The sequence below is a fragment of the Malus domestica genome, chromosome 12 (assembly GCF_042453785.1).
Source record: "Malus domestica chromosome 12, GDT2T_hap1".
NCBI lineage: Eukaryota > Viridiplantae > Streptophyta > Magnoliopsida > Rosales > Rosaceae > Malus > Malus domestica.
Window position 1 is genome coordinate 18,149,319 of NC_091672.1, and position 21,635 is coordinate 18,170,953.

General features: G+C 37.2%; 3 protein-coding genes and 1 long non-coding RNA gene across 5 annotated transcripts; 2 read left to right on the forward strand and 2 right to left on the reverse strand.

Moving 5' to 3' along the window:
- Positions 1–294: 294 nt before the first annotated feature.
- LOC103450060 (probable E3 ubiquitin-protein ligase LOG2) lies at positions 295–3,923 on the forward strand. Its single transcript, XM_008389381.4, has 3 exons — positions 295–1,466; positions 2,550–3,045; positions 3,433–3,923. The coding sequence occupies exons 1-3, from the start codon at positions 967–969 to the stop codon at positions 3,547–3,549; spliced, it is 1,113 nt and encodes a 370-aa protein (XP_008387603.1). The 5' UTR covers positions 295–966; the 3' UTR covers positions 3,550–3,923.
- Positions 3,924–4,855: 932 nt separating this feature from the next.
- On the reverse strand, positions 4,856–7,166 carry LOC103423371 (uncharacterized). The gene has a single exon (XM_008361439.3). It carries the CDS (start codon positions 6,539–6,541, stop codon positions 5,066–5,068), a length of 1,476 nt encoding a protein of 491 aa, XP_008359661.2. The 5' UTR covers positions 6,542–7,166; the 3' UTR covers positions 4,856–5,065.
- A 955-nt stretch (positions 7,167–8,121) lies between these two features.
- On the reverse strand, positions 8,122–8,851 carry LOC139190167 (uncharacterized). The gene is made up of 2 exons (XR_011574223.1): positions 8,641–8,851; positions 8,122–8,569 (listed from the first exon to the last, which is right to left on the reverse strand). It is a non-coding gene; the product is annotated as an uncharacterized lncRNA (long non-coding RNA).
- Positions 8,852–17,578: 8,727 nt separating this feature from the next.
- On the forward strand, positions 17,579–21,609 carry LOC103450061 (uncharacterized). 2 transcript variants are annotated; one of them, XM_029090832.2, is made up of 8 exons: positions 17,579–17,901; positions 18,577–19,065; positions 19,783–19,948; positions 20,121–20,418; positions 20,566–20,638; positions 20,709–20,799; positions 20,925–21,004; positions 21,205–21,609. In XM_029090832.2, the coding sequence occupies exons 1-8, from the start codon at positions 17,824–17,826 to the stop codon at positions 21,490–21,492; spliced, it is 1,563 nt and encodes a 520-aa protein (XP_028946665.1). In that variant the 5' UTR covers positions 17,579–17,823; the 3' UTR covers positions 21,493–21,609. The 2 variants fall into 2 exon arrangements, with proteins under 2 accessions (XP_028946665.1, XP_028946666.1); XM_029090833.2 differs by having other exon boundaries at positions 17,601–17,901; positions 20,705–20,799.
- The last annotated feature ends 26 nt before the right edge of the window (positions 21,610–21,635 follow it).

The following is a 21,635-nucleotide window of genomic DNA, read 5'->3' on the forward strand; positions in this document are numbered from 1 at the left end:
TGGTCTAATTCGTGCGAATAATACAATCTAATAATGTTGATACGTACACGTTAGAAACAAAAACAAAAACAAATAATAAAAAAGGAAAAAAAAGGTGTTAGCTTTAGCTGTCGAGCATAAGCACTTCTTTCTAGTCGCAATTTTCATCATGTCATGGGGTATATGGAATATGAACGGTGCCTTTGGGTGGTGCTTTACGCAATCCCATTACCCACCCACTCTTCCCAACCCAACCATTCCAAAATCCAATAACAAAGCGAATCAAGATTCCTCTCTCTCTCTCTCTCTCTCTCTCTCTCTCTCTCTCTCTCTCTCTCTCTCTCTCTCTCTCTCTCTCTCTCTCTCTCACATCAAATTTTCGCTCAAGAACTCATTATTTCATTTAAATTATAATATATAAATTTAGTAAATGAAAAATGCTAAAGAAATTCTTTAGAAATATAAAAATTTATGAATTTTTTATCACTTTACAGTTTAATGTCAATTCATATTTCAATGTAATAAAACATTTTGTAAAATTTTGAGGGGACAAAAAATCCATTAAAAATCCCATTTTTAACATGTTATTACTACTTCACTCAAATTTGTTATTTTATCTAGGAAGGTTACGTATCAATATTTTTGTACATCTATTTTATATCACATGACTTGTAATCCGGAAACTATTTTTCTCCTCTTTCTCTTTTATTTATTTATTTTATATTATTATTATTTCTTGTTACAGTCTTATCCTATATTATTTTTTATTAATTAATTAAAATAAGTATTTTATTATTTTATAACTTCTATGTTACCATCCAAAGTTCCCTTTCACTTCACAACGCACAGAAGAACCCAAAACCAAGAGAATACAGTATCAAAGTTCCAATCTTTCACATCTTCTCAACCTGTCTGACGACAGCTCTTGATTTTCCAGCCCCAATCTGTTTGTTTCCCAAGAAAATTCCCAAGAAAATTTAACCCAACATGGGAAACAGCGGGAGCAGAAACAACGGCGGCCGCCGGAGACACGCCTCCCGCCAAAACCACCCTGTTCCGCCTCCTCCGGCCCCACCTCAGCCCGAAATCTCTCAAAACCGCTACGTATTCGCAGCGGCGACTCCGTACCCGTCTCAGTACCCCAACCCCAACCCGCCCCAGTACCCCAACCCCAACCCGTCCCAGTACTACCAGTACCCGGGTTACTACCCGCCGCCGCCCATGCCCGTGCCTCTGCCGGCTCCGTACGATCACCACCACCGCGTTCCCCATCCCCAAGTGGACACGGTGCATCCAAATTGGGCTGGCGGGCGGTACCGGTGCGGCCCGGTAATGCAGGCTCCGGCGCCGTACGTGGAGCACCAGAAGGCGGTTACTATAAGGAACGATGTGAATCTGAAGAAGGAGACTCTGAAGGTCGAGCCCGATGAGGAAAACCCTGGAAGCTTCCTCGTGTCTTTTATTTTCGATGCCACGGTTGCAGGGAGGTAAAATTCAAGCTTAAAGCTTTTGTGTTGAACGTGAAGTTTAACTTTTTTACTAACTTCTGATTTGTTTTTAAAGCTTAAAGCTTAAAGCTTTTGTATTAAGTTCCTAATTGTGATTATTATTTGCTTTTATGTGGGATTAGCTTAAATGGAATTGGAGTGTTTGAAAAAGAAACCGTTTTGTGCTAAATTGGTAATCAATTGGATGGTGGGTTGTTAGATACCGAAAGATTGAGAAACAATTTACGGGAGTCGAAGTTTTATTGAAAAGTATTCTGAGGTACTTGCCATTCTGAAGTGACTGCCATTAGAGTTGATCCGGTTATAATGATGACGGGTAATGGCGTCGAAGGATGGAATTGTGGGACTGCAATAGGTTAACATGATCGATTGATGAACTATGGTTTATGATTGATAACTTTGTTTTTTTTTTCATGGAGAATTGTTAAATCCGAGAAACTTGACCCATTAGGATGTTGCCAAATGTTTGTTCTAAAATATGATTTCGTTGACATTGTTTGTGGTATGTACCGTTTGATACAAAATCATTCATGTGGTACAAGGATTTTCTTACCGCTAGAGAGGATTCTAATGGATGAAAGTAGAAGCTGCTTGGGGAACCTCACAAAAGCAATCTGTTTGATTTTTTTCACCTTAAATTATTGTTTAGCTGCAAGGATTTACTCAACTTTTTTCTAACTAGTGAACATTGATCAATGAAGAGGTGTATCCCAAAAGTGATAATTTAGGAAATATAAGATGATCCGAGGACCATAGGTTCTCTTTGGTATCAGTATATTTATTTGTTCATTCAGATTGTTATATTCTTTTGGTAGTTCAATTCTGCAGTATAAAGTCTTTCCCTCGGCTGCAACGCAATTGGATTGATCTTTTTTGCATTATATATCATACGCAAACACCATGCTGTCATGTCATTTTTCATGTAGAATTGTAGTGGTTGTATCTTTTTCTTGGCCAAGGTATAAAGAATTCATATAATTTACATGAATAACTGTTGGTGGGCATGGCTGTATATGATCATCAGATTATTTTTAAATTTTAATTTATGGCTTTGTGAAACAGCATCACCATTATCTTCTTTGCGAAAGAAGGTGAGGATTGTAACCTGACACCAATGAAGTTTAACCTTCATCCACCTGTGACGGTACATTTTGAACAAGGTCTGGGCCAGAAGTTCAGGCAGCCTTCCGGAACTGGAATTAACTTCTCAATGTTTGAGGATGCTGAGTTACTGAAAGTAGCTGACTTGGATATCTATCCCATAGCTGTGAAGGCCGAGGCATCCCCTCCTGCCCATGATGGATCAGAGGGAAGCCCCGCATCTGTAACAACAAACTCCCAGATAACTCAGGCTATATTTGAGAGGGAGAAAGGTGAATTCCAAGTTAGGGTTGTCAAACAGATTCTCTGGGTGAATGGGATGAGGTATGAACTACAGGAGATATATGGCATTGGTAATTCTGTTGAAGGTGAAGTGGACGGGAATGACCCAGGAAAAGAATGTGTAATTTGCCTGTCTGAACCACGGGACACAACTGTTCTTCCATGCAGACACATGGTAATTATACATTGCACTTTTTCTTTTCAAGTTTGTCGTAGTTGGTAGTGGAGAAAGCTGAGCTTAATATTGAGAGAAGTTTGTGATTGGTGAGAGCTAGTTTGTTGCCAAAAGAAAGATGGTAACTGAAAGCGAATTTAGCATTGACATCATTGGGCTTAAATTTCGTAATTGACAAAAGGAAAAAGCAAATTTTTTTTAAAGAGAAGTGATTTATTTGGGTTCAAAATTCCTTTTGACTCATTTGTAGATTCTATAGGATTGCATTAACTTGTGTCCATCTAGTTATCATACTTGCATACTAATGTGCTTGAATTAAGCCAAGTGTAATTTATGTTGGATTTTCGTTGTGACTGACTTTTGGTTGGATTTCTTTTCTTCCTGCAGTGCATGTGCAGTGGGTGTGCCAAGGTCTTGAGATTCCAAACAAACCGATGCCCAATTTGCCGGCAACCAGTTGAGAGGCTTTTGGAGATAAAGGTCAACAATGGCCCTGAGGAATGAGAGGATGTGTTCTGCCACTAGCATTCTGTAAGTTAATGGCACCCCACCCCACCCCACCCCGCCCGGCCCTGCCTCTTTTCTCCACTTTCCTTCTGCACTTGCTTTTCCGTCCCTCACTTCGGTTTTCAATGAATTGAAGAGGCAAATTATATGCTGTACGATGTGCTATGTTGCACCAGTGGTATGTAACGATGCTCTTTACACGCCTACTGAGTGTTCAGTGGTAATTCTTAACTATGCATCTTCTGCGTTTGAATTGGTTGTACCGTCGTAGGTCATCTACAAGTTGCTTCTACCTGTTGTAATTATTTGTTTCAAGAAAGAATAATGTAGATAATCAGGTATTTTTCCATGAATGTTCCGGTTCTGATGAATTTTAGGTATTTGGGCAGAGAGATTGAAGTACGTACATACTCTTCCTTTTAGAAGAATATTGGAGCAATGTTCCCTAAACTAAAATTCATGCGCATTGACCCTATACTTGTTCACTATGCGGGGGCAAAACCCATTTGTGTAATATTGTGACACAAAAAGATCAGTGGATTGTGACACCTTCGTGGACCAAGATTCACAATGTAGTGCGGTAGATCCCCCATCACTTTCATTATTTTATTCAATCACAAAACATGGTACTTCTCTTTTTTTAAACCAAAGGCGTCGACCTTTTCTCAAGGTAGCCTCAAAGTGCGCATCTCAACTTGTCTGTGATTGGCTTCCAAAAGCTCTGAATCATCCGGTTGTCTGCATCCCACCTCTTTTTTATGACACGCGGAGTACTCGCTTGAATACTGAGCACTTTAAAATACTTCTCATCCAGTAAGTGTGAGATGAAAATAAACATATAGGTGCCGTTTGGTTCGCAAGAAAATGAACTTAGAGAACGAGAAATCATTTGATGTTCCATCCCTTTCTCATGCTAAAGACCCTTTCGAGGCATAAGAGAAAGAAGCCCATCCTGAATAGATATAACACGGATATTTAACATACTATAGTTTAAAATATAAACTCGTCATTCACGAAAACTTGAACGGAATAATAACATCACCTGGCGGTGTAATAGACAAAAACTTCTCATGTCAAACGGGACTCGTACCCACCCAGCGAACCTCCACCAAACCTCTAATGTGAGGAAACAATGAACTCTTCATTCATTCGTGGGGTTAAAAGGATGCTGCACAACAAATCGACGTGTAAAGCAGGGTCATCAATCTTCCGTAATCAAATTTAATAAAGATTAAGGTCCCTTGGACCACTCTAACAAGCTTAATTAACGAGAGTCGAAGAAAAGGAACTGAAAGCAAACAGATAAACACAAATCAAACATAAGATTAATAAGTTACTAAGCTGGAAAGCTCAGGTGTCCAACCAGCCATAAAGCAACAACTTGGATGTTTATCATCATCCTACATAACATAAACACACCACGCAAGATAATTATGGTTGTTTTATTTAGCCTAAGTGCCCAACCATAAAAGCAACATCATAGAAACCAGATGATCACGATATCATATCGTGATCAACCGACAGATAGGAGAACATCACCGGGGTTGCCGTCCCCCCACCACTGATGGACAAACACACCACTGCTACGGAGGCTTCCAAAGATGTCCATGCAGTCCACCGGCATTTCACCTCCAGCATCTACTTGGCCTGAGCAGTGAAGAAACAGCTCGTCCACAAAGCATATGGCTCCACTTTCAAACAGTTCCGTGAGGAACTTCAGTTCTACATTGCCTGCATTCATCTTGAGCACCACGAAATCGGCAAACCCCACAGTTTCTTTGAACCAAACGAGGAAATCAAACCCTTCATCTCCGACATACGGATCTGTGATCCCATCAATTGGAACATTGACTTGCGGCTTGATTCCGGCCAGCCCTGGATGATAAACAAAGGTGATTCCGGGCTTTTTGACGTAGGATAACAGAACAGAAGTGTTATGGTCAACAAAATAAACATTGAAATCTTTGCGTTCGATGGGATAAGAAGGCAGGAACCAATTTGTAACATTTGCGTTCAGATGCGCTGCTGCCCCAATATCAATATAGACCAACCGCCTCTTTGAGGAAACATCAACAAAATTAGGTAAGTATGCAAACCTCTTTCCATACTCCACTGGTTTTTCCTTCACCAGACGCTCCATTTTCCCAATGAAAGGTCGATTGCTTGTGAGGGATGGGCAGTCAGCCGGAAGGTGATACTGCTCAAAGACCCCGGCATTGTCATAATTTTTCTTGAACACAACCAGTGTGAAGTTATTGACGTAATTAACGTGCACAACACTGGAACTTTTCAGCAGTGAAGAAATTGGGGTAGCAGACCTAATCAAGCTATTCGGGGAGGAAACACTGCTACCCACAAGCATAGCCCCAATTCCACCGGGGCTAAGAACACGCTCGATCTCAAGCACAAGAAGCGCAGGGACAGAAACCTTATCGAGATCCCTGGAAAGCACAAAATCAAAGGACTTGTCCTCATAGTCAATTTCATACACAAACTGTTTGTGCTTGAGCGAGAAGAACCGGTGTTTGTAAACAGCACGAGCATCGGGAAATCCCAAATCTTGCAATGCCAGCCCGGCCGAGGCAGACCCTTCTCCGACACAGAGAGCTCTTGTACCGTATTTCAATAGCTTCTGACCCATGAGCTCTCTGACCACACTGACAGTCAAATTCACATCCCGCTTGCACTGCTCCGAACCATTAGATCTCCAGAAGGGCACGAAGAACGGACTCTGGAAATTAAACTTCCCCGCGGTCACTTCGATAGGGGCGACGTGGCCCAATTCGGCGGCGCAGTCGCCGGGGTTCACAAAAGTGAACATTGTCATGTAGGTCCCGGACAAAATGTGGATCAACGGTATGATCGACATAGCCGTGGCGATAAAGAATGCCCGGAAAAACACACGCCGGGCCAAAGGCCCATGAAGGATCTGCATTCTCACGCCCTTCAAATCCATGATTCTCTTCGTGATGACTCGGGCCCGAATCATATCGCGTTCAAGCAATTGGGTTTTCTCGTTTCCGATCAAATACGAGTTGTTTAATAAAAAATAAATAAAAGTTGCGAACTTTGTAAAATCAATTACAGATTTCGAGAGAGGGAAAAAGCCAAAGGGAGAAGGAAAGAGTAGATTAGCGACTGCAAAACCTGGAGGAGGTGTGATTCCCACCCACGAGGAGTACTATCGATTTTTTGATTACTAGCAACACCCTCTTCCAAATTCTCGCCGGCTTCGCTTCGAACCAGACGACCCGACCCATATTTACCCTCCGATTGCGAATCTACATTACATGGCGCACGGGGGCAGCACCAATCTTGATTCGTTCCGGGCGGACCGCTGAACACAAACCCTAATTTGGAAATCGGGGATTAGGGATTTTCAGAGCTTTTTCTGAGAGAAGTGATGCAGCAGGCGGTGGGTGTGTACTGCAGATCTGGTTTTAGTAATAATATAAAACACTCCTAGGCTCCTACTGCTAGTATCTGTGGGCTATGATTTGATAAGGTCACCGACGATGTAGGTACCACGTGTCGACACCAGAAGCTTCTCAGCTTGAACTCAGTTTTACCGCGAGCCCAACTGTACAAAACGCCAATGATTGGTAATTGTGCGGAAGGCCAGTGACGCAGGGGGAGAGATGGACGATATTTAACCGTTGGTTTGTGTGGGACCACCAGGTGGATCGACGGCTCGATTTCCATCGATTGGGAATCTAATAAGTAGGGAAGGATGATGAGTTGGCGTTACCATGGATCTGACAAAGCAAAGCGTGTGGTCCCGCACAGGTATTTGTTGGTTTCGAGAGATTTTTCAGTATAATCGGAACACCACGTGTCATTATATAAATGATGAAATATGTGTATTAAAAAGTTAATAACTTAAAAAATACAATTTCTCATAATTTATATAAAGACACGTAATATATTATCCGTGTTTGAATCATAATAAAAAATTTGTCGACAATTGCATACAAATGAATTAATGGTGTTGGGACTAACAAGATGTGATTTTGATGATGTTTATACAGGAGTAGAATTATCTCATCTTCTATTACCATCTATTTCTATCGTTTCCTCTCATATTCTTTTTTTTTTTTTTATCTTATTCTCTATATAAAAGACTTAAAACAAGATGTAAAATTGGGGTAATTACAACTTTTTAAATAAGAAGAGATGAAATAAAAGAGAAATTAAAAGGGATGAGAATTTTCACAGCCGTTAGGTGGGACCGAACTGTTGGTATCACGCAGTTGTATCAATTGGGATTTTAGATGAAGATGATGGGATTCAGCTCGAGTGGGCCCGGGAGTAGTCCTTAGGTAGCAGGCCCTATGATGATTTTTGTGACTTTGACGTGGATGCTACAGGCTTCTCCCTTTCCATTAATAAAGGTTGAGGCTTTTACCATCATTTGGCAAAGTTACTTATGCACGAGTCTCCTTTTATTAATTTGTAACCGTATCGAGTGGAATCAAATTAAAAAATAATTGAATTCTGTAGGAATTAGAATAGAGTGAAGTAGAGCAGGGCAATTAAAAAAAATAATGATAAAGGTTTTAATATTTTGAGTTTTAACAAAAAAAAATCATGTAATAATTTTATTTAATGGTTAAGTTAAAATTCAATATCAAAACAGACCAATAAAACTGGTCCAAACAAAATAATTTATTAAGCTTTTGATTTTATCCCTAACGTGAAACCCTAGCTGTTGCTTCTGCCTCGTCTCCTCAAACTGCTTCAGCTCCGTTGCTTTTCAACTCCATTGCTTTTTTCAACTCCATGGCATTTTTCTCCTCACAGCAAGAAAACCACCAAAACCTTGCTTTTCAATGGCTTTTTTCTTGCATCTCAAATTTTGTTTTTTTGCTTGATTTGTCAAATGGAGATGATGAATGCAAGGTGGCTCTAACTTGGGGTTTCTCCTCCAAAGCTTCATAAAACTCCTCAACATCACAAATTTTTTTCGAAATTGCTCGAAATCAATCGGTAGCACCGCCACATCACCATCATCCTTAATCTGCACCAAATAACATTTCAATTACAAATTACCAAATTTAGCCTCAAATCCAATGTTTCATAAATTAATACCTGGTCAGCTCAAACGTCGTTGACCACCTTGTCATTAAGAAGTTGGGGGACACGTCATCCGGCGAGGTTGTGGTGGCTTGTGAGGTGGTGTTGTTTGAGCATTTGTGGAAGCTTAAGAATGCAGAGACTCAGTTGGGGTTCATGGACGAGCTTGTTGAGTTCTACACTTGCTGAGTTTCTACATTAAGCTTGCTAATTAAATTTGTAAATTGAGAATATGGTAGGAATTAATATTTGTTTTTGTAGTTTTGTGTGTGTGTGTGTGAACTGACTGCTACTATGTGTGTACCTACGTATGTATGTCCATTTGAGACAGTGAGATTACAACGAAATTTTCAACTATAATTTACAACATTTTTAAATTACACTAAAGAAGAAATGAAAGATCTGAACCAACAACTTAGTGAGTCAAAGAGAAATTGTCTTATTCATTTTTTTTTTTTGTCAAAAGAGAAATTGTCTTATTTATTAGGGTAATCTACTACTTACAATTTATTATTTGATTTAACTTTCACATTTTACATAATTCTTTTGTGTTATGCACACAATGTAACCAATGCATTACGGTGTGTAATGGCTTTGGTTTTTTTATTTTTATTCAAATTCAAACTCAGGCATTGTTGAGAGAATAGTTAATTAGTTAATTTTGTTGCCGATACATTTATAATATTTCATTTTCCGTAATGTGAGAAGGTTTAGATTTATCGTATTCAACGATGCCCTTTAACTTCATGTAAATTGTTGTCGAGATTCTCATTATAATTTTTTCACCAAAAAGAAAAACGGTAAGAAGTATTTAAAAAATAGTGATAGTACTTATGTTCAGTTCTAGAAATAATTAGTGTTCAATTCAAGAAATAGTGACAGTATCAGTGTCCGGTTTAAGAGATAGGGATAGTACCCTTCTTCGGTTTAAGAAATAGTGATAGTACTCGTGTCAGCTTAAGAAATAGTCAGTTTTATGTTTAAGAAATAGTGGTAGTACTAGTGTTCAATTTAAGAAATAGTGGTAGTACTAGTGTTCAATTTAAGAAATAGTAATAGTACTCGTGTCAGTTTAAGAAATAGTCAATGTTAAGTTTAAGAAATTGTGGTAGTACTAGTGTTCAGTTTAAGAAATAGTGATAATACCCGTGTTCAATTTAAGAAATAGTGATAATACCCGTGTTCAATTTAAGAAATAGTTAGTATTCAGTTTAAAAAATAGTGATATTACCCATGTCACTTTAAGAAATAGTGGTAGTACCAGTGTTCAGTTTAAGAAACAGTGATAGTATCCGTGTTCAGTTTAAGAAATGGCCATTGTTCAATTTAAGAAATAATGATAATACCCGTGTTCAATTTAAGAAATAGTCATTATTAAGTTTAAGAAATCGATAGTACCAGTGTTCATTTCAAGATATAGTGATAGTACCCGTGTTCAGTTTAAGAAATAATGATAGTACCAGTGTTCAGTTTAAAAAATAATTAGTGTCCAGTTTAAAAAATAATTAGTGTTCATTTTAAGAAATAATGATAATACCCGCGTTCAGTTTAAAAAATAATCAGTGCTTAATTCTATCAATATCTTGTAAAATAATTAGATATCTAAGTTTATGATGTAGCCTTCTGGAATTGTTGGATGTTGGGAACCTATAAGATTGATTTGGCAGACAAGGAGGAAAAGAATGAAGAGTCTATTGCTGCCTTCATTGAAGAAGGCCACTTAGCCATTGATTGGCAGACATTGAGGAGAAAAACACGATAAATCTGCATATATAAGTTCAATGAGTAGCTTTCATATATAATTCAGTACATTGAATTACAAAAATTAAAGACCCCTTGAAGGCTAATTTTGGTAACTAGTGGGATTTTGGTGTGGGGCATGAGCATTCTTTTGTGCAGGATTTTAAGCTGCGTTTTACTGCTCAGTCTTGCCCCAACTCCACTAACATGTCCAAGTTTGTTGATATTATTGAACCTTGCATCTGTGATATACAAAATGATAATATCATCAGTCCTATTGAGGATGAGAAAATTTGGAAAGCTGTCTGCAGCATTGGTGCCCATGAGCCCCCCCCCGGGTCCTCATGGTATCATGCTTCCTTCTATCAAAATTGATGGGATACTGTAGGTCCTTCCATTAGAGATCTAGCAAGAGATTTATTGGGAAATTGTTCAAGCTTAAGGATGATTAATCGTACTAATATTGCTTTAATCCCCTAAGTAAAATTCCCTAAAGTGGTGGATGACTTTAGAGCTATTAGCCTTGCAATGTAACTTACAAAATTATAGCTAAAATCATTGTTAATATGCTAAAACCTCTACTCGAAAGTTGTATTTCTAGGAACCAAGGTGCTTTTGCTCCTGGAAGATCACTCAATGATAATATTCTTATTGCTCATGAAATATTTTCCTCTTTTAAAACAAAAAAAAAGGTAGAACTAGGGTAATGGCATTTAAATTAGACCTCGAAAAAGCTTATGGTCTTATTAGTTGGGATTATATTAAACTTGTCTTGCAGAAATTTGAATTTCATGAATTTGGATCCTCTCTGAGGCAACTGGTCGAGATCCTCCTGACTAGTGTTCGTGGACCGATGGATTTTTATCCAATGACTACAATTATTATTACTTTCAGAGGGTCCTCTTGTTTGTAGCCGTTGGATAAAAATCCAACGGTCCACGAATACTAGTCAAGATGATCCCTACCAGTTGCCTCGGAGATGATCCAAATCCTGGCTTCATAGTCACTGGATAAGGTTAGTTTTGGAATGCGTTACTTCCACTTCTTTTTCTATTCTCATAAATGTTAAAGCACATGGTTACTTTACCCTACTAGAGGAATCAGATAAGGAGATCCTTTGTCTCCTTATATTTTCATTCTTTGTGTGGAACCACTAATCAAGATAAATGTGGGTTTACTTCTCCTAGAGGGTTTAAAATCTCAAATTTAGCCGTGGTGGAGTCAGGATTTTATGTGAGGAGGGGCCTCACATAAATGTAAAAAATATAAAACAAATGGATAGTATTGATAAGAGAGTAGAATAAATGCTTGAATTGTCAACTAATTAAATTTTTTGAGACGCTAAATGTTTTTTTCATGTTGAAATTAGATAGATTTATAAACCTTAATATTGTTGTGGGTTGGAATTTGGAGGACAAATATATGAAATTTCATGAAGGAGAGGAGGAAAACTCAAACTAAATCAGATTTTACATTTTAATTTTAAGAGTTGATTTATTTATAAAATAAGATGTTAAATTTAGTTTTAAGATGAGTGCAATTGGAATTGAAAAGAAAAAGAGACCTCTTATTTTAATTATTGGTGAATAGAATTTAAGAATTTTGTGTAAACTAAAAAAAATACTACATTTGCCAAAAAATTAAAATTATAATACAAGTTATTTAGAAAGGATGAAAAACTAAGGGTAGGCCTATGCCTATCCTAGGCTTATGGTGCCTCCCCCATTGAAATCTAGTGTTTGCAGATGACTGCCTTATCCCCAACTCCAGCATCACTCAACCCACCACAACCACCATTATCTACACTTTTACTACAATAATTTGAAGAACAATGGATGAGTATTGTACATTTCTGTTGTCTTTGCTTGTTTTTGAACTTGATTTTCTTTATCTTAGTAAAGGTATCCATAAACGACAGGAGTAATATGAAGGGTATTGGGGTGGCATGTGCAGATGAAGGGTATTGGGGCTGTAGGGCTGGGGTGATGGTGAGGGTGTAGCTGAAACACGGGGCTACTGGTTTTTCTTATTTTTCATTTCAAATTTATTTTTGGTAACACTAAATCCATGTGGCTCTAAATATTTGGCTTTGTCAGTCCCACATGTTGCCACATCAGCAAACTAACAGAGTTTCTAATGGAGTTGGACTATAAGAACGAGATTGATGAGCAACTTAATAGATAAAGGACAAAATTGATGAGTTTGAAACATAAAGAACCAAACTGATGATTTGTCAAAGCATAAAGGACTATTTGTGTTAAAAGTTCATTTTCAAATAAATGCCTAAATTCAAATAAAGAACCCACATTCCTACAGATTTAAACTAGAAAAACGAGAAGCGAAAAAGAATGAGAAATGACTAATAGAGGAATACCAAATGAGAGCAAATTTAACCGTGAATGATCAATGGGAGTTGAAAACAAAAAACCCTGAATGTTCAAATCGACTCTAATACCAAGTTGAAAATCGAAGTACGCATAATGAACAAACGAACGAATAGACGAATGAATAGACTACACAATCATGAATAATACTTAATTAATTGAAAAGAAAGAGAACACTATAAATTCTCTAAGATAACTTCATAACCCAAAAAACTACATTATAATTAACTTATTCAACTAAATTACAGACCATCTTCTGAATTAACCATAATCCCTAATAGGCAAAGAATCCAAATACTTAACCTACAAGAAAACCTTATTATTTAAAATACCAAAAAACCTCAAACAATAAAATAAGGAAAGTGTATTTGGCACTCCACAAATCAGATTTTTGGAGTTCTAATAACAATTCCCTAAAATAAACCTAAAATATTAATATTTTCCGACACTATCATGTAAGCCTATAAACAGAGCTTCTCATGCTTAGTTATCCGTTAATCTAAGTAAACAGTTGGATTATGATTACGGAGCACTCATGGTGTTGATCAATTATATGAGAATGAGACCACAAGTAGGGTCACAATAATTCAACTTTATATTTTCTTTGGGGGTAATGTTAGGAAGATCAAATTTGTAAACCAAATGATGTGAAAGTTGGTGATTGAATTATTACTTAAGTGTTGATTAATGTGCTTATTTCCAATAGGTGACACATATTTGATTTGCAAAATTGATTTAAAATTTTGGTATCCCCAGTATTATCCTTTGGAGAAATTTGTTTTTTGGGTGAGAGGTAGTATTTTAATTCCTAGAGAACCAACTCACATGAATCCATTTTCTACCCATTATATGCTCTCTATTTCTATTTTCCAAGCTCGTCCATTAACTATTATACATATTAACTTATTTAGAGCAAAGACATTTTAGGTCAAATTTATTTTTAGTTTATGTTAGGTGAATTACTGAACAACTTATATAAAATTATGAAGATTCATATTTAATTCCAGATATTTTAGTAAATAACTTCAATTAAAATATGAATTACGAATCTTCCCAATCAAATTCCTCTCCATTTTAAGTCACCTCCACTTCAATCAGCCTCACCCGATTACAAATAGTACCATGCCATTTTTGTTTTGTTGAACAAACCCCTATGGGGTCGAGGTAGGGTGGGGAGGGCAAGACTGGACTTAACCTTACAATAGGCTAACAATAATGTGATTCAAATTTACTTTTGGCTAGAATCAAACCTAAAACCTCTCACATACAAGTGAAGAGGAATACCTAGACCGTAGTACCAAGTCGTAAATGAAAGTTGTATGATCTTTATATACCATTGCCCATTGGTGGGAAAACCATTTTCCCCTTTTTAAACCAGAAATGGACTCAAGTTGGTACCATAAGATGAGCCATTGGGCCTTTCACTAGATAGATTTCATAAGCTTAGTAGGCTTGGACTCAAGAACAGTTTTTATAAACGTGTTTCCTTAGCCCAATCACAAAACCCATTAATATTAATTGGGAATAATATTAGTAGGATATAGATTAGGAAGTTGATCCTGCACTCTGAAAACCTATATATCTGTCACTTAGTACTACGTTTTAGTTGTATTCTTCTTTACTTGTAAGTGAGAGGTCTTAGATTTGATTCTCGCCAAAGACGAATTTGAACCACATTATTACTAAGCCATTGTGAGGCTAAACCCCACCACCTTCCCTTTAGTATAGTAATACGTTTGTTCAAAAAAAAAAAAAAAAAAAACCTATACGTCATTCCTTTTAATCGTTAAATTTGAGAATTTTTTTTTTTGTGTACCAAGTATTGTTCACAATAACATTAACCACAAAAGCGTACTTGATTGCTAGAAATTAAGAGCATATACGGATCTATAATAGCTTTATTTGTGAAATCTCTTGGCATTAGCTCGTTAGGAAATTATCATATCTAATGAGGGATTTGGAGTGAATCGGGTTTTCACCATAATTTTTGTGAGAACTTAACAACCTAAATTGAAAAGCCTAGCCTTCAAGGTGGTGATGTTAAACTCAAATGGGGAGTGTTAGGAAGTAGGAAACAAATTTCCACGTCCATGTTTGTGAATACCGTCGATGCATGTAGATTTCACAATATAATATATTAGCAGTGGACAATCGCTCACCCAGTCGTGGACGACCAACCTAGAGTTATCCAACCTTTTTACACATACCTTCCATCCTAGAGTTATCCAAACTTTTTACACATACCTACCTAGTTGATGTTGCCAGTCAGTCATCATTTGGCACTCACAAAGTGGCAGGTAAGCAGGTCACAGCCACTAAATAAAATACGGGACCAAACCAACCCAAACTAAACCAAGAGCAAGTTGCACTCAGCTAGCACGCACAAAAAACAAACTTGTCAATTATTATCATAACATTTTGACAAGGTTCTCCATATATTGCATTTCTCAAAGTGCAATATAGCGACTACTGGATTCCGATGACTAAGTAACCTAATTGGGTGGTGTGTGGTCACATGCATTAAGATTTCCAAGTTCTTTTCAAGCCAGATCGAACACTTCTAGCAGAAGCAACAAGTTCTAATATTTTCTTTGACTAAAAGAGAGGTGGAAACTAAGCTTTCATTACATTCTGGCTGGATATATGCGTGAGGATGGGGGCCATGTCTTTTAACACACAATTTCTTAGTGCCTAACTTGATAATGTATTCCAACGATATTACGGTTTTTTCAAGTTTAGCTCTACAAAAAATTATCAAAATTCGAAACCATATATGATTGTTAGATTTAATAGTAGTCATTTAGCAAAATGTATGTCTTGATTTTCTTCATTATAACTAAATGTCTTAATCATTTTGAATTGTCTCCTTTTTTTTCTTGGAATAATTTTTGATTGATAGGTTAAAAGATAGACGAGATTCTTCAAAAATTAAAATCACAAAAAACGTATTAAAAAATATGTGAAAAGCTAGTCATAATCCTCTAGCCCCTTATATATATGTATGTATTATAATGTATGTAAGTGCCATATTAAAAAATTGGAGGATAAACCTGAACTAGTACTTGAAAGAATCATTTTGTACTTTGACTTTAACAAAGACAAAAAATAAAAAGAGTATCGAATCCTATGGCAAATTGCAACTGAGTTTTCAAATATATATATGTGCGTGCCGGTTTGATACTTAATAGTAGTCAAATCCCAATTAGTACAATGTAAGGGGGTTGAAATATACTGGCATAAAGATGAAGGGCCAGCTTCTTGATTGCTTTATGCATGCGCTACCATATAATTAAGTGGAATAATATGTGGCATATAATTAAGTGGAATAATATGTGGCAGTATTTTTGTGAAATTTGAACTTGTATAACCTTGTTCTACACTTAATTTCAACTTTAAATATAAATTATCTTTTTTTATTCTATTGCACAATTACTATCAAGTACAAGATGAAATTAATAGTAAAACTAAAATTTATCAATAAACCTATACCAATAATCAAACTCTACAATCACGCAATCTTTATCATATGTTCGTTCTGACTAAAACTCTAAGATGCTTCCAAAAAGAAAAACAAACTCTCTTTGACCGATAGATTGTGATATTGAATCCTCTAACTAAGGTATGAATCGATTCATGTAAGTTCCGTTTGATTTCAATTTTTTAGGATTTAGGAACAAGAATTTGGTGATTTTGGAGTTTATTATATTTGTGTACCCTCTTTCTACTTGATGTTTGAATAAAATATTTTAAGTTCACAAGGCCTTAACGAACTTGAAGGTTGTAAGTTTTATTCGTTCAGATAGCTAACAAAGCCGAAAACATCAAAGTTTAGGTGGTAAATTTTGATTTAAAGAGATAGATATCGTTTAATTAATCATAATATAGATACAGAGAATAAGTTTTGTATTAAAAAACGTTAAATAGTTCAAATAAAACTTCCTACCATAACAACATTTTGGCCAAATGATTAAACATTTGGATAATTCTCATTTTGCTTTGATGCATAAGCTGAGAGTCTCTCTCCTCAGACTTTCGGATAATACTTGCATCCCCATTAAAACAAGACATATATTCTATTTTTTGTAAATAACGTATTTTTACGATATAAATTCCATAATAAGGTTATTTAATTTCTTAATCTCTATTTGACAATCATCTCTATAAGCAATAATTTAAATAAGAAATCATTTAAGTCATATTATCCAAATTTGTCGCCGCAAGCTTGCAAAGCCCAACATATATGCCAAAAAGCCAAAACCCTTTATTACTTCTAGTGAGTAATGTTAAGTGATCAATTTTCAAACCAAATTTATTATTTAAATGTTGATTAACGTTTTTATTTTTTATTTGTGACATATCATATGATTGATAAATTTGGTTTTAAAAGTTGATCTATCTAGCATTGCTCTTTGTCGCCAATGCCGAACTATCTAGCAACAAGTGGTTGGATATAATGACAACAATCAAGCCTTATCCCACTAAGTGGATCTGCTGTATGAATTCTAGAAGACCATTGTGTTCAATTTTTGCGACTATCTTCCGTTAGCTACAAGTACTACATATCTCTTTAAAGCCTCTTTTCAAGTATTCCTAAGCTTTACTTTATCCCTTTTGCTCTGAGCTTCCGTCTCATAGTTGCTTCTTCTAGCCCGAGAATCTGTAAGTCTTCGATTCACGTGTCCAAACTATCTTAATCAACTTTTTTCTCATTTTATCTTCAATTGTAATCATTCCTACTTTACCTTGGACATTCTTGTTCTTAGTACAAGTAAATGAATAGTTGAAATTTTTTTTTTGACCGCTTGTATTATGACTTGATGTACTAGGCAAGGCATCTTACCGGCATGCTAAACAATTTCTTCGCTCCCATGCTCCATTGCAGTAACTGGGGGCCCTTGAATTGCTTGAGACTCAGTCTGAGAAGAGAGACTCTCAGCTGCCTCCTCTTTCTCTCTCTCAGCTGCCACTTCAACAGTCCACATACACACACCCCTCTGTTTTTCCAGCTCCTCTACCTTTTCTCTCTACTGGGTTTTAGTGGTTTTGCAGAATCTGTAGCAGTGGCCTTTGAGCTATGGCGACTGAAGATGGAACCTTTGCTAAAAACGGTGGCGGCATTTTCACAAACGAAGCTGAGCCTTCAACCTACATGGTATCCCATTTTTTGTTGAAAATTCGTTCATGGGTTGTCCTTATATATTCGTTTTCCTGCTTTCCATTTTCCTCACTTGTTGATTCAATTCATTTGATGATTTTGTCAGATTTTTGTTTGTGAATTATGAAATTTTGACTTCGTATTAGTTTTTTTTCCTTTAATTTCTTCTTCTTTTTTACCTAAACTGGGTTAATGCATGCTTAAACTGCCATTAATCATATTTTCAATCCTAAGTTGGTATCTGTATAACTATGAAATTCAAGTTGAAGCATCCAATTCCTCTTCGAACTAGTCAGGGTTTATGCTGTTATTGTTTTCGTGTTATATTTCTTAATTTTTTGGTAAAAAAGAACTTACCTTTCAGGTTGTTTTCGAAATTCTGTGTTTTCGTGATGTTCTTAACATGGGACAATTCATATCATATGCTCTTTTGTAAATTTGGTTCGATATATATGTCTCCTTTGGTTCCTTATGCCGGTTTTGTCCTCAATGTCGCATATTTATGCAAGTGAAATGAAACCGACTCGTTCTAGTTCCTCAATTTTCACATCTTATGTTGTTGTGCATGATACATGTTCTTGTCTGATATTGGTGTATAAGTAGTAGTTGATCATGTTTGTAGAATGCTTTCTTGTGTTTTGCTGATCCTGGATGATCTTTCTTTTTCCACAGGATGGAGTTTCCACTGAGATAATTGAAGAAGCACCTCCTGGCCATCTGTGGAGACGACAGAACCTCGTCTTACAGATACCTTCAAGAACTCTTGAGGATGCCAAAGAGAATTTTGTGAGAATAAACATGCCCCCAACGCCGAGCCCCACTCCCAAAAGAGTAAATTTCTCCCCATTACCCAGCCCTAGTTTAGCCAAAATCAATGCGTCCCCAGGTCCCTCGTTGTCAAAAACTAAATCGACCACAAAAAGAAGCCTCCTTCCAAGACTAAGTTTCAAAAATTGGAACACTACTTCGGATATTGAGAAGGCTGCCACTCGAGCACTAGGAGGCTTACCTGCAGGGACACATGAGAAGCCTTCAACTCCAAGGGCCTGGTCCTTTGCAACGCTTTTAACTCCCAGGACGAAAACCGCATCATCCTTGCCTGCAACTCCAATTGCTCACTCAAATCTAGAGTCCATGCATGGCAGGAACACAATTGATCTAGTGAGTATATATCACTTGTTAGTTTAACAATAACTGTTTTGTTGAGAAGAATTCAAGTTGACCATAGTTTACGGGAATCTTATAATAACAAAATCTTAAATACAATTTGAAGTCTTGTGCTTTTAATGTGTGTAAGTTTATTGTATATGTTTACAGTCATTTGGTTTCCTCAATGTTGCGTGGTCTGGTGGTAGTGCACCGTCTTTGTGATGGGTTCCCTGACTTTCCCCCTTAACTTCTTGTACTGCTTCTACTGAAAATATCAATTAGACCAGAAAGACAACCTTTTCGCCTTGGTTCTTGATGACTTAGAGAATAAATGAAGTTGGTGTTAATAACAGTTGATACAATATAATATTTAGTTTTATAGACTGATTAGCAGCATAAGTTGTCCTTCAGTGCAACACATTTTTTAAGCGGAGGCTAAACATTTCGTCCTATTCTCTCCTCTATCAGTTTGAATCCTACAGTGGGTTGTACTGCCCTTTCATTTTATGATGTTTGAGACGTTTGTTACTTTTAAAATTACTTCCATGAGGTACTTCTCTTAGAACTATTACTTTAAGCCTTGAGCTCTGCATCCAGAGATGGCATTGGAGTGCGTCTACTTGTTGAACGTATTTTGTCAGGAATGAGTTTCTAGCATAGTTTTTTTTTGTCTCAAGTAACCTCACAGATATCTTTGTCTGCTGTTCCACGTGATTCTTTTCATTGTAGAAAGCAGAGGCCCAACGACCTATTTGCCGCTCACGTTCTGTTCCTGCGATTAAGAAAGATGGAAGTATATATGCAGGCAGTGTCATTCGTGTAATTCCAACCACGCCACGAGTGGCTGAGAGGACTGTCACGACTACGTCAAGCACATCCCCAATAAATGTCACTAGTAAGTTCTGCTTCTATTTGTCTGGTGTCCATATCCTCTTCTATTCCTTTGCGAATGCACCTGAGTACCATGTTATGCTAATTGTCTGTATTTTCAGATTCTAGCTACCTTTGACCCTAGTTTTGTAACTTGTGATAACCAACCTATGCCTTATCTTAGTTTCGTGGTTCAGATGGAAGTGATGATGGTGGTGAAGATATTGCTGAAGAAGAAGCTGTTTGTCGAATTTGCTTAGTTGAGCTAGGTGAAGATGCCGACACCCTCAAGATGGAATGCAGCTGTAAAGGCGACCTTGCTCTTGCCCACCAAAAATGTGCTGTAAAATGGTTCAGCATTAAGGGTAATAAAACATGCGATGTGTGCGGAGAAGATGTTCAGAACCTGCCAGTCACACTTTTACGAATTCAAAATTCTCAGGCTGTTAATTTTCGAGCAAGTAGAGCACAGCAGGCTGAGGTTAATCAATATAGGCAAGTCGAAAATTTTCAACTGATATAAAGCTCAGGAAGCGGAAATTTCTGCACTTGCTGTGTCTTTATTGTGCGGGTTTATTTTCTTATTGTGTTCGGTACCACCTCATAGTATGGTATAACTAATAGTTTATGCAAATTTGTCAGGGTTTGGCAGGATGTTCCGATCCTTGCCATAGTTAGCATGCTTGCTTACTTCTGTTTTCTTGAGCAGCTTCTGGTACGTTATGGAACTTCGTTATGCTTTTCTTTTGTAGCCTTTCAAATTCTTAATCAAATCACATAGACAGGTGGGGAAAATGGGATCGCACGCAATCACTCTCTCTCTTCCTTTTTCCTGCATCTTGGGTCTACTGGCATCCATGACATCGTCCACAATGGGTAAGATAACTTTGAAATTCTTTGTTCATGCAAATATTTTGCGTATCATGAATTCAGCGATTTTCCTTTCACTAAAACCAAGAGAACGATCGTTCTGTTATACTGACGTAGAAATTCGTGCACAGTGAGAAGAAGATATGTCTGGAGTTATGCAACTACACAGTTTGCACTGGTCGTCATTGCAGCACATCTACTTTATTCATTGGTAAGAGTTGCTCTAGTAATCAAGTAGTGGTAGGATTTGGCAGGTGAACCTGAGAATGTGATGACCCTACTTAATTTGAGAAAGTTTTCGAAATTTTGGTTACAAATGCTTAGAAAGAAGAACCACTGATCAAAACACCGATGGTCGTGTGAATGCACTTGTTGAATATTCGTGTTTGTATGTTCTTGTCCGGTCCACAGATTCACATGCAGGCAGTTCTGGCTCTTCTCCTCGCCACCTTTTCAGGGTTCGGAATTACAATGTGTGGAAGCTCTATCATTGTTGAGGCTTTGAGATGGAGGGGAAGATGGCGTTCTCGGCAGTCAAATCAACAGCATGGTTCTCAGGAGGTGACACAACCGAATCAATCACCACAGAATACACAACAAACACAAACGAATCCCCGACAGCGGGAAAATGAACCTCAAGGTGCAGAACTTACTCATGGCTCTGCTTCTGTATGCACAAATACCACCGCTGCATGCTAAGGGAAAGTCTGGCTGTAAACTGCCCCAAAATATAGCACATGTTAAGCGTTGTACATAAACTGTTTTGTATACATAGTTTGGCTTGAGAGCCACATTGTTTGGCTCGTCCTTCGTTTACGGTTTCGTGATCAAAATTTTCGTGA

What these genes read in the sequence shown, in the direction of transcription:
- LOC103450061 (XM_029090832.2), top strand. Translation starts at nt 17,824, where the DNA reads ATGGCGACTGAAGATGGAACCTTTGCTAAAAACGGTGGCGGCATTTTC. An exon ending in CTGAGCCTTCAACCTACATG is followed by an intron (nt 17,902 to 18,576) that starts GTATCCCATTTT and finishes CTTTTTCCACAG; the next exon opens with GATGGAGTTTCCACTGAGAT. An exon ending in CATGACATCGTCCACAATGG is followed by an intron (nt 20,800 to 20,924) that starts GTAAGATAACTT and finishes ATTCGTGCACAG; the next exon opens with TGAGAAGAAGATATGTCTGG.
- LOC103450060 (XM_008389381.4), top strand. Translation starts at nt 967, where the DNA reads ATGGGAAACAGCGGGAGCAGAAACAACGGCGGCCGCCGGAGACACGCC. An exon ending in GATGCCACGGTTGCAGGGAG is followed by an intron (nt 1,467 to 2,549) that starts GTAAAATTCAAG and finishes TTTGTGAAACAG; the next exon opens with CATCACCATTATCTTCTTTG. An exon ending in TTCTTCCATGCAGACACATG is followed by an intron (nt 3,046 to 3,432) that starts GTAATTATACAT and finishes TTCTTCCTGCAG; the next exon opens with TGCATGTGCAGTGGGTGTGC.
- LOC103423371 (XM_008361439.3), bottom strand. Translation starts at nt 6,541, where the DNA reads ATGATTCGGGCCCGAGTCATCACGAAGAGAATCATGGATTTGAAGGGC.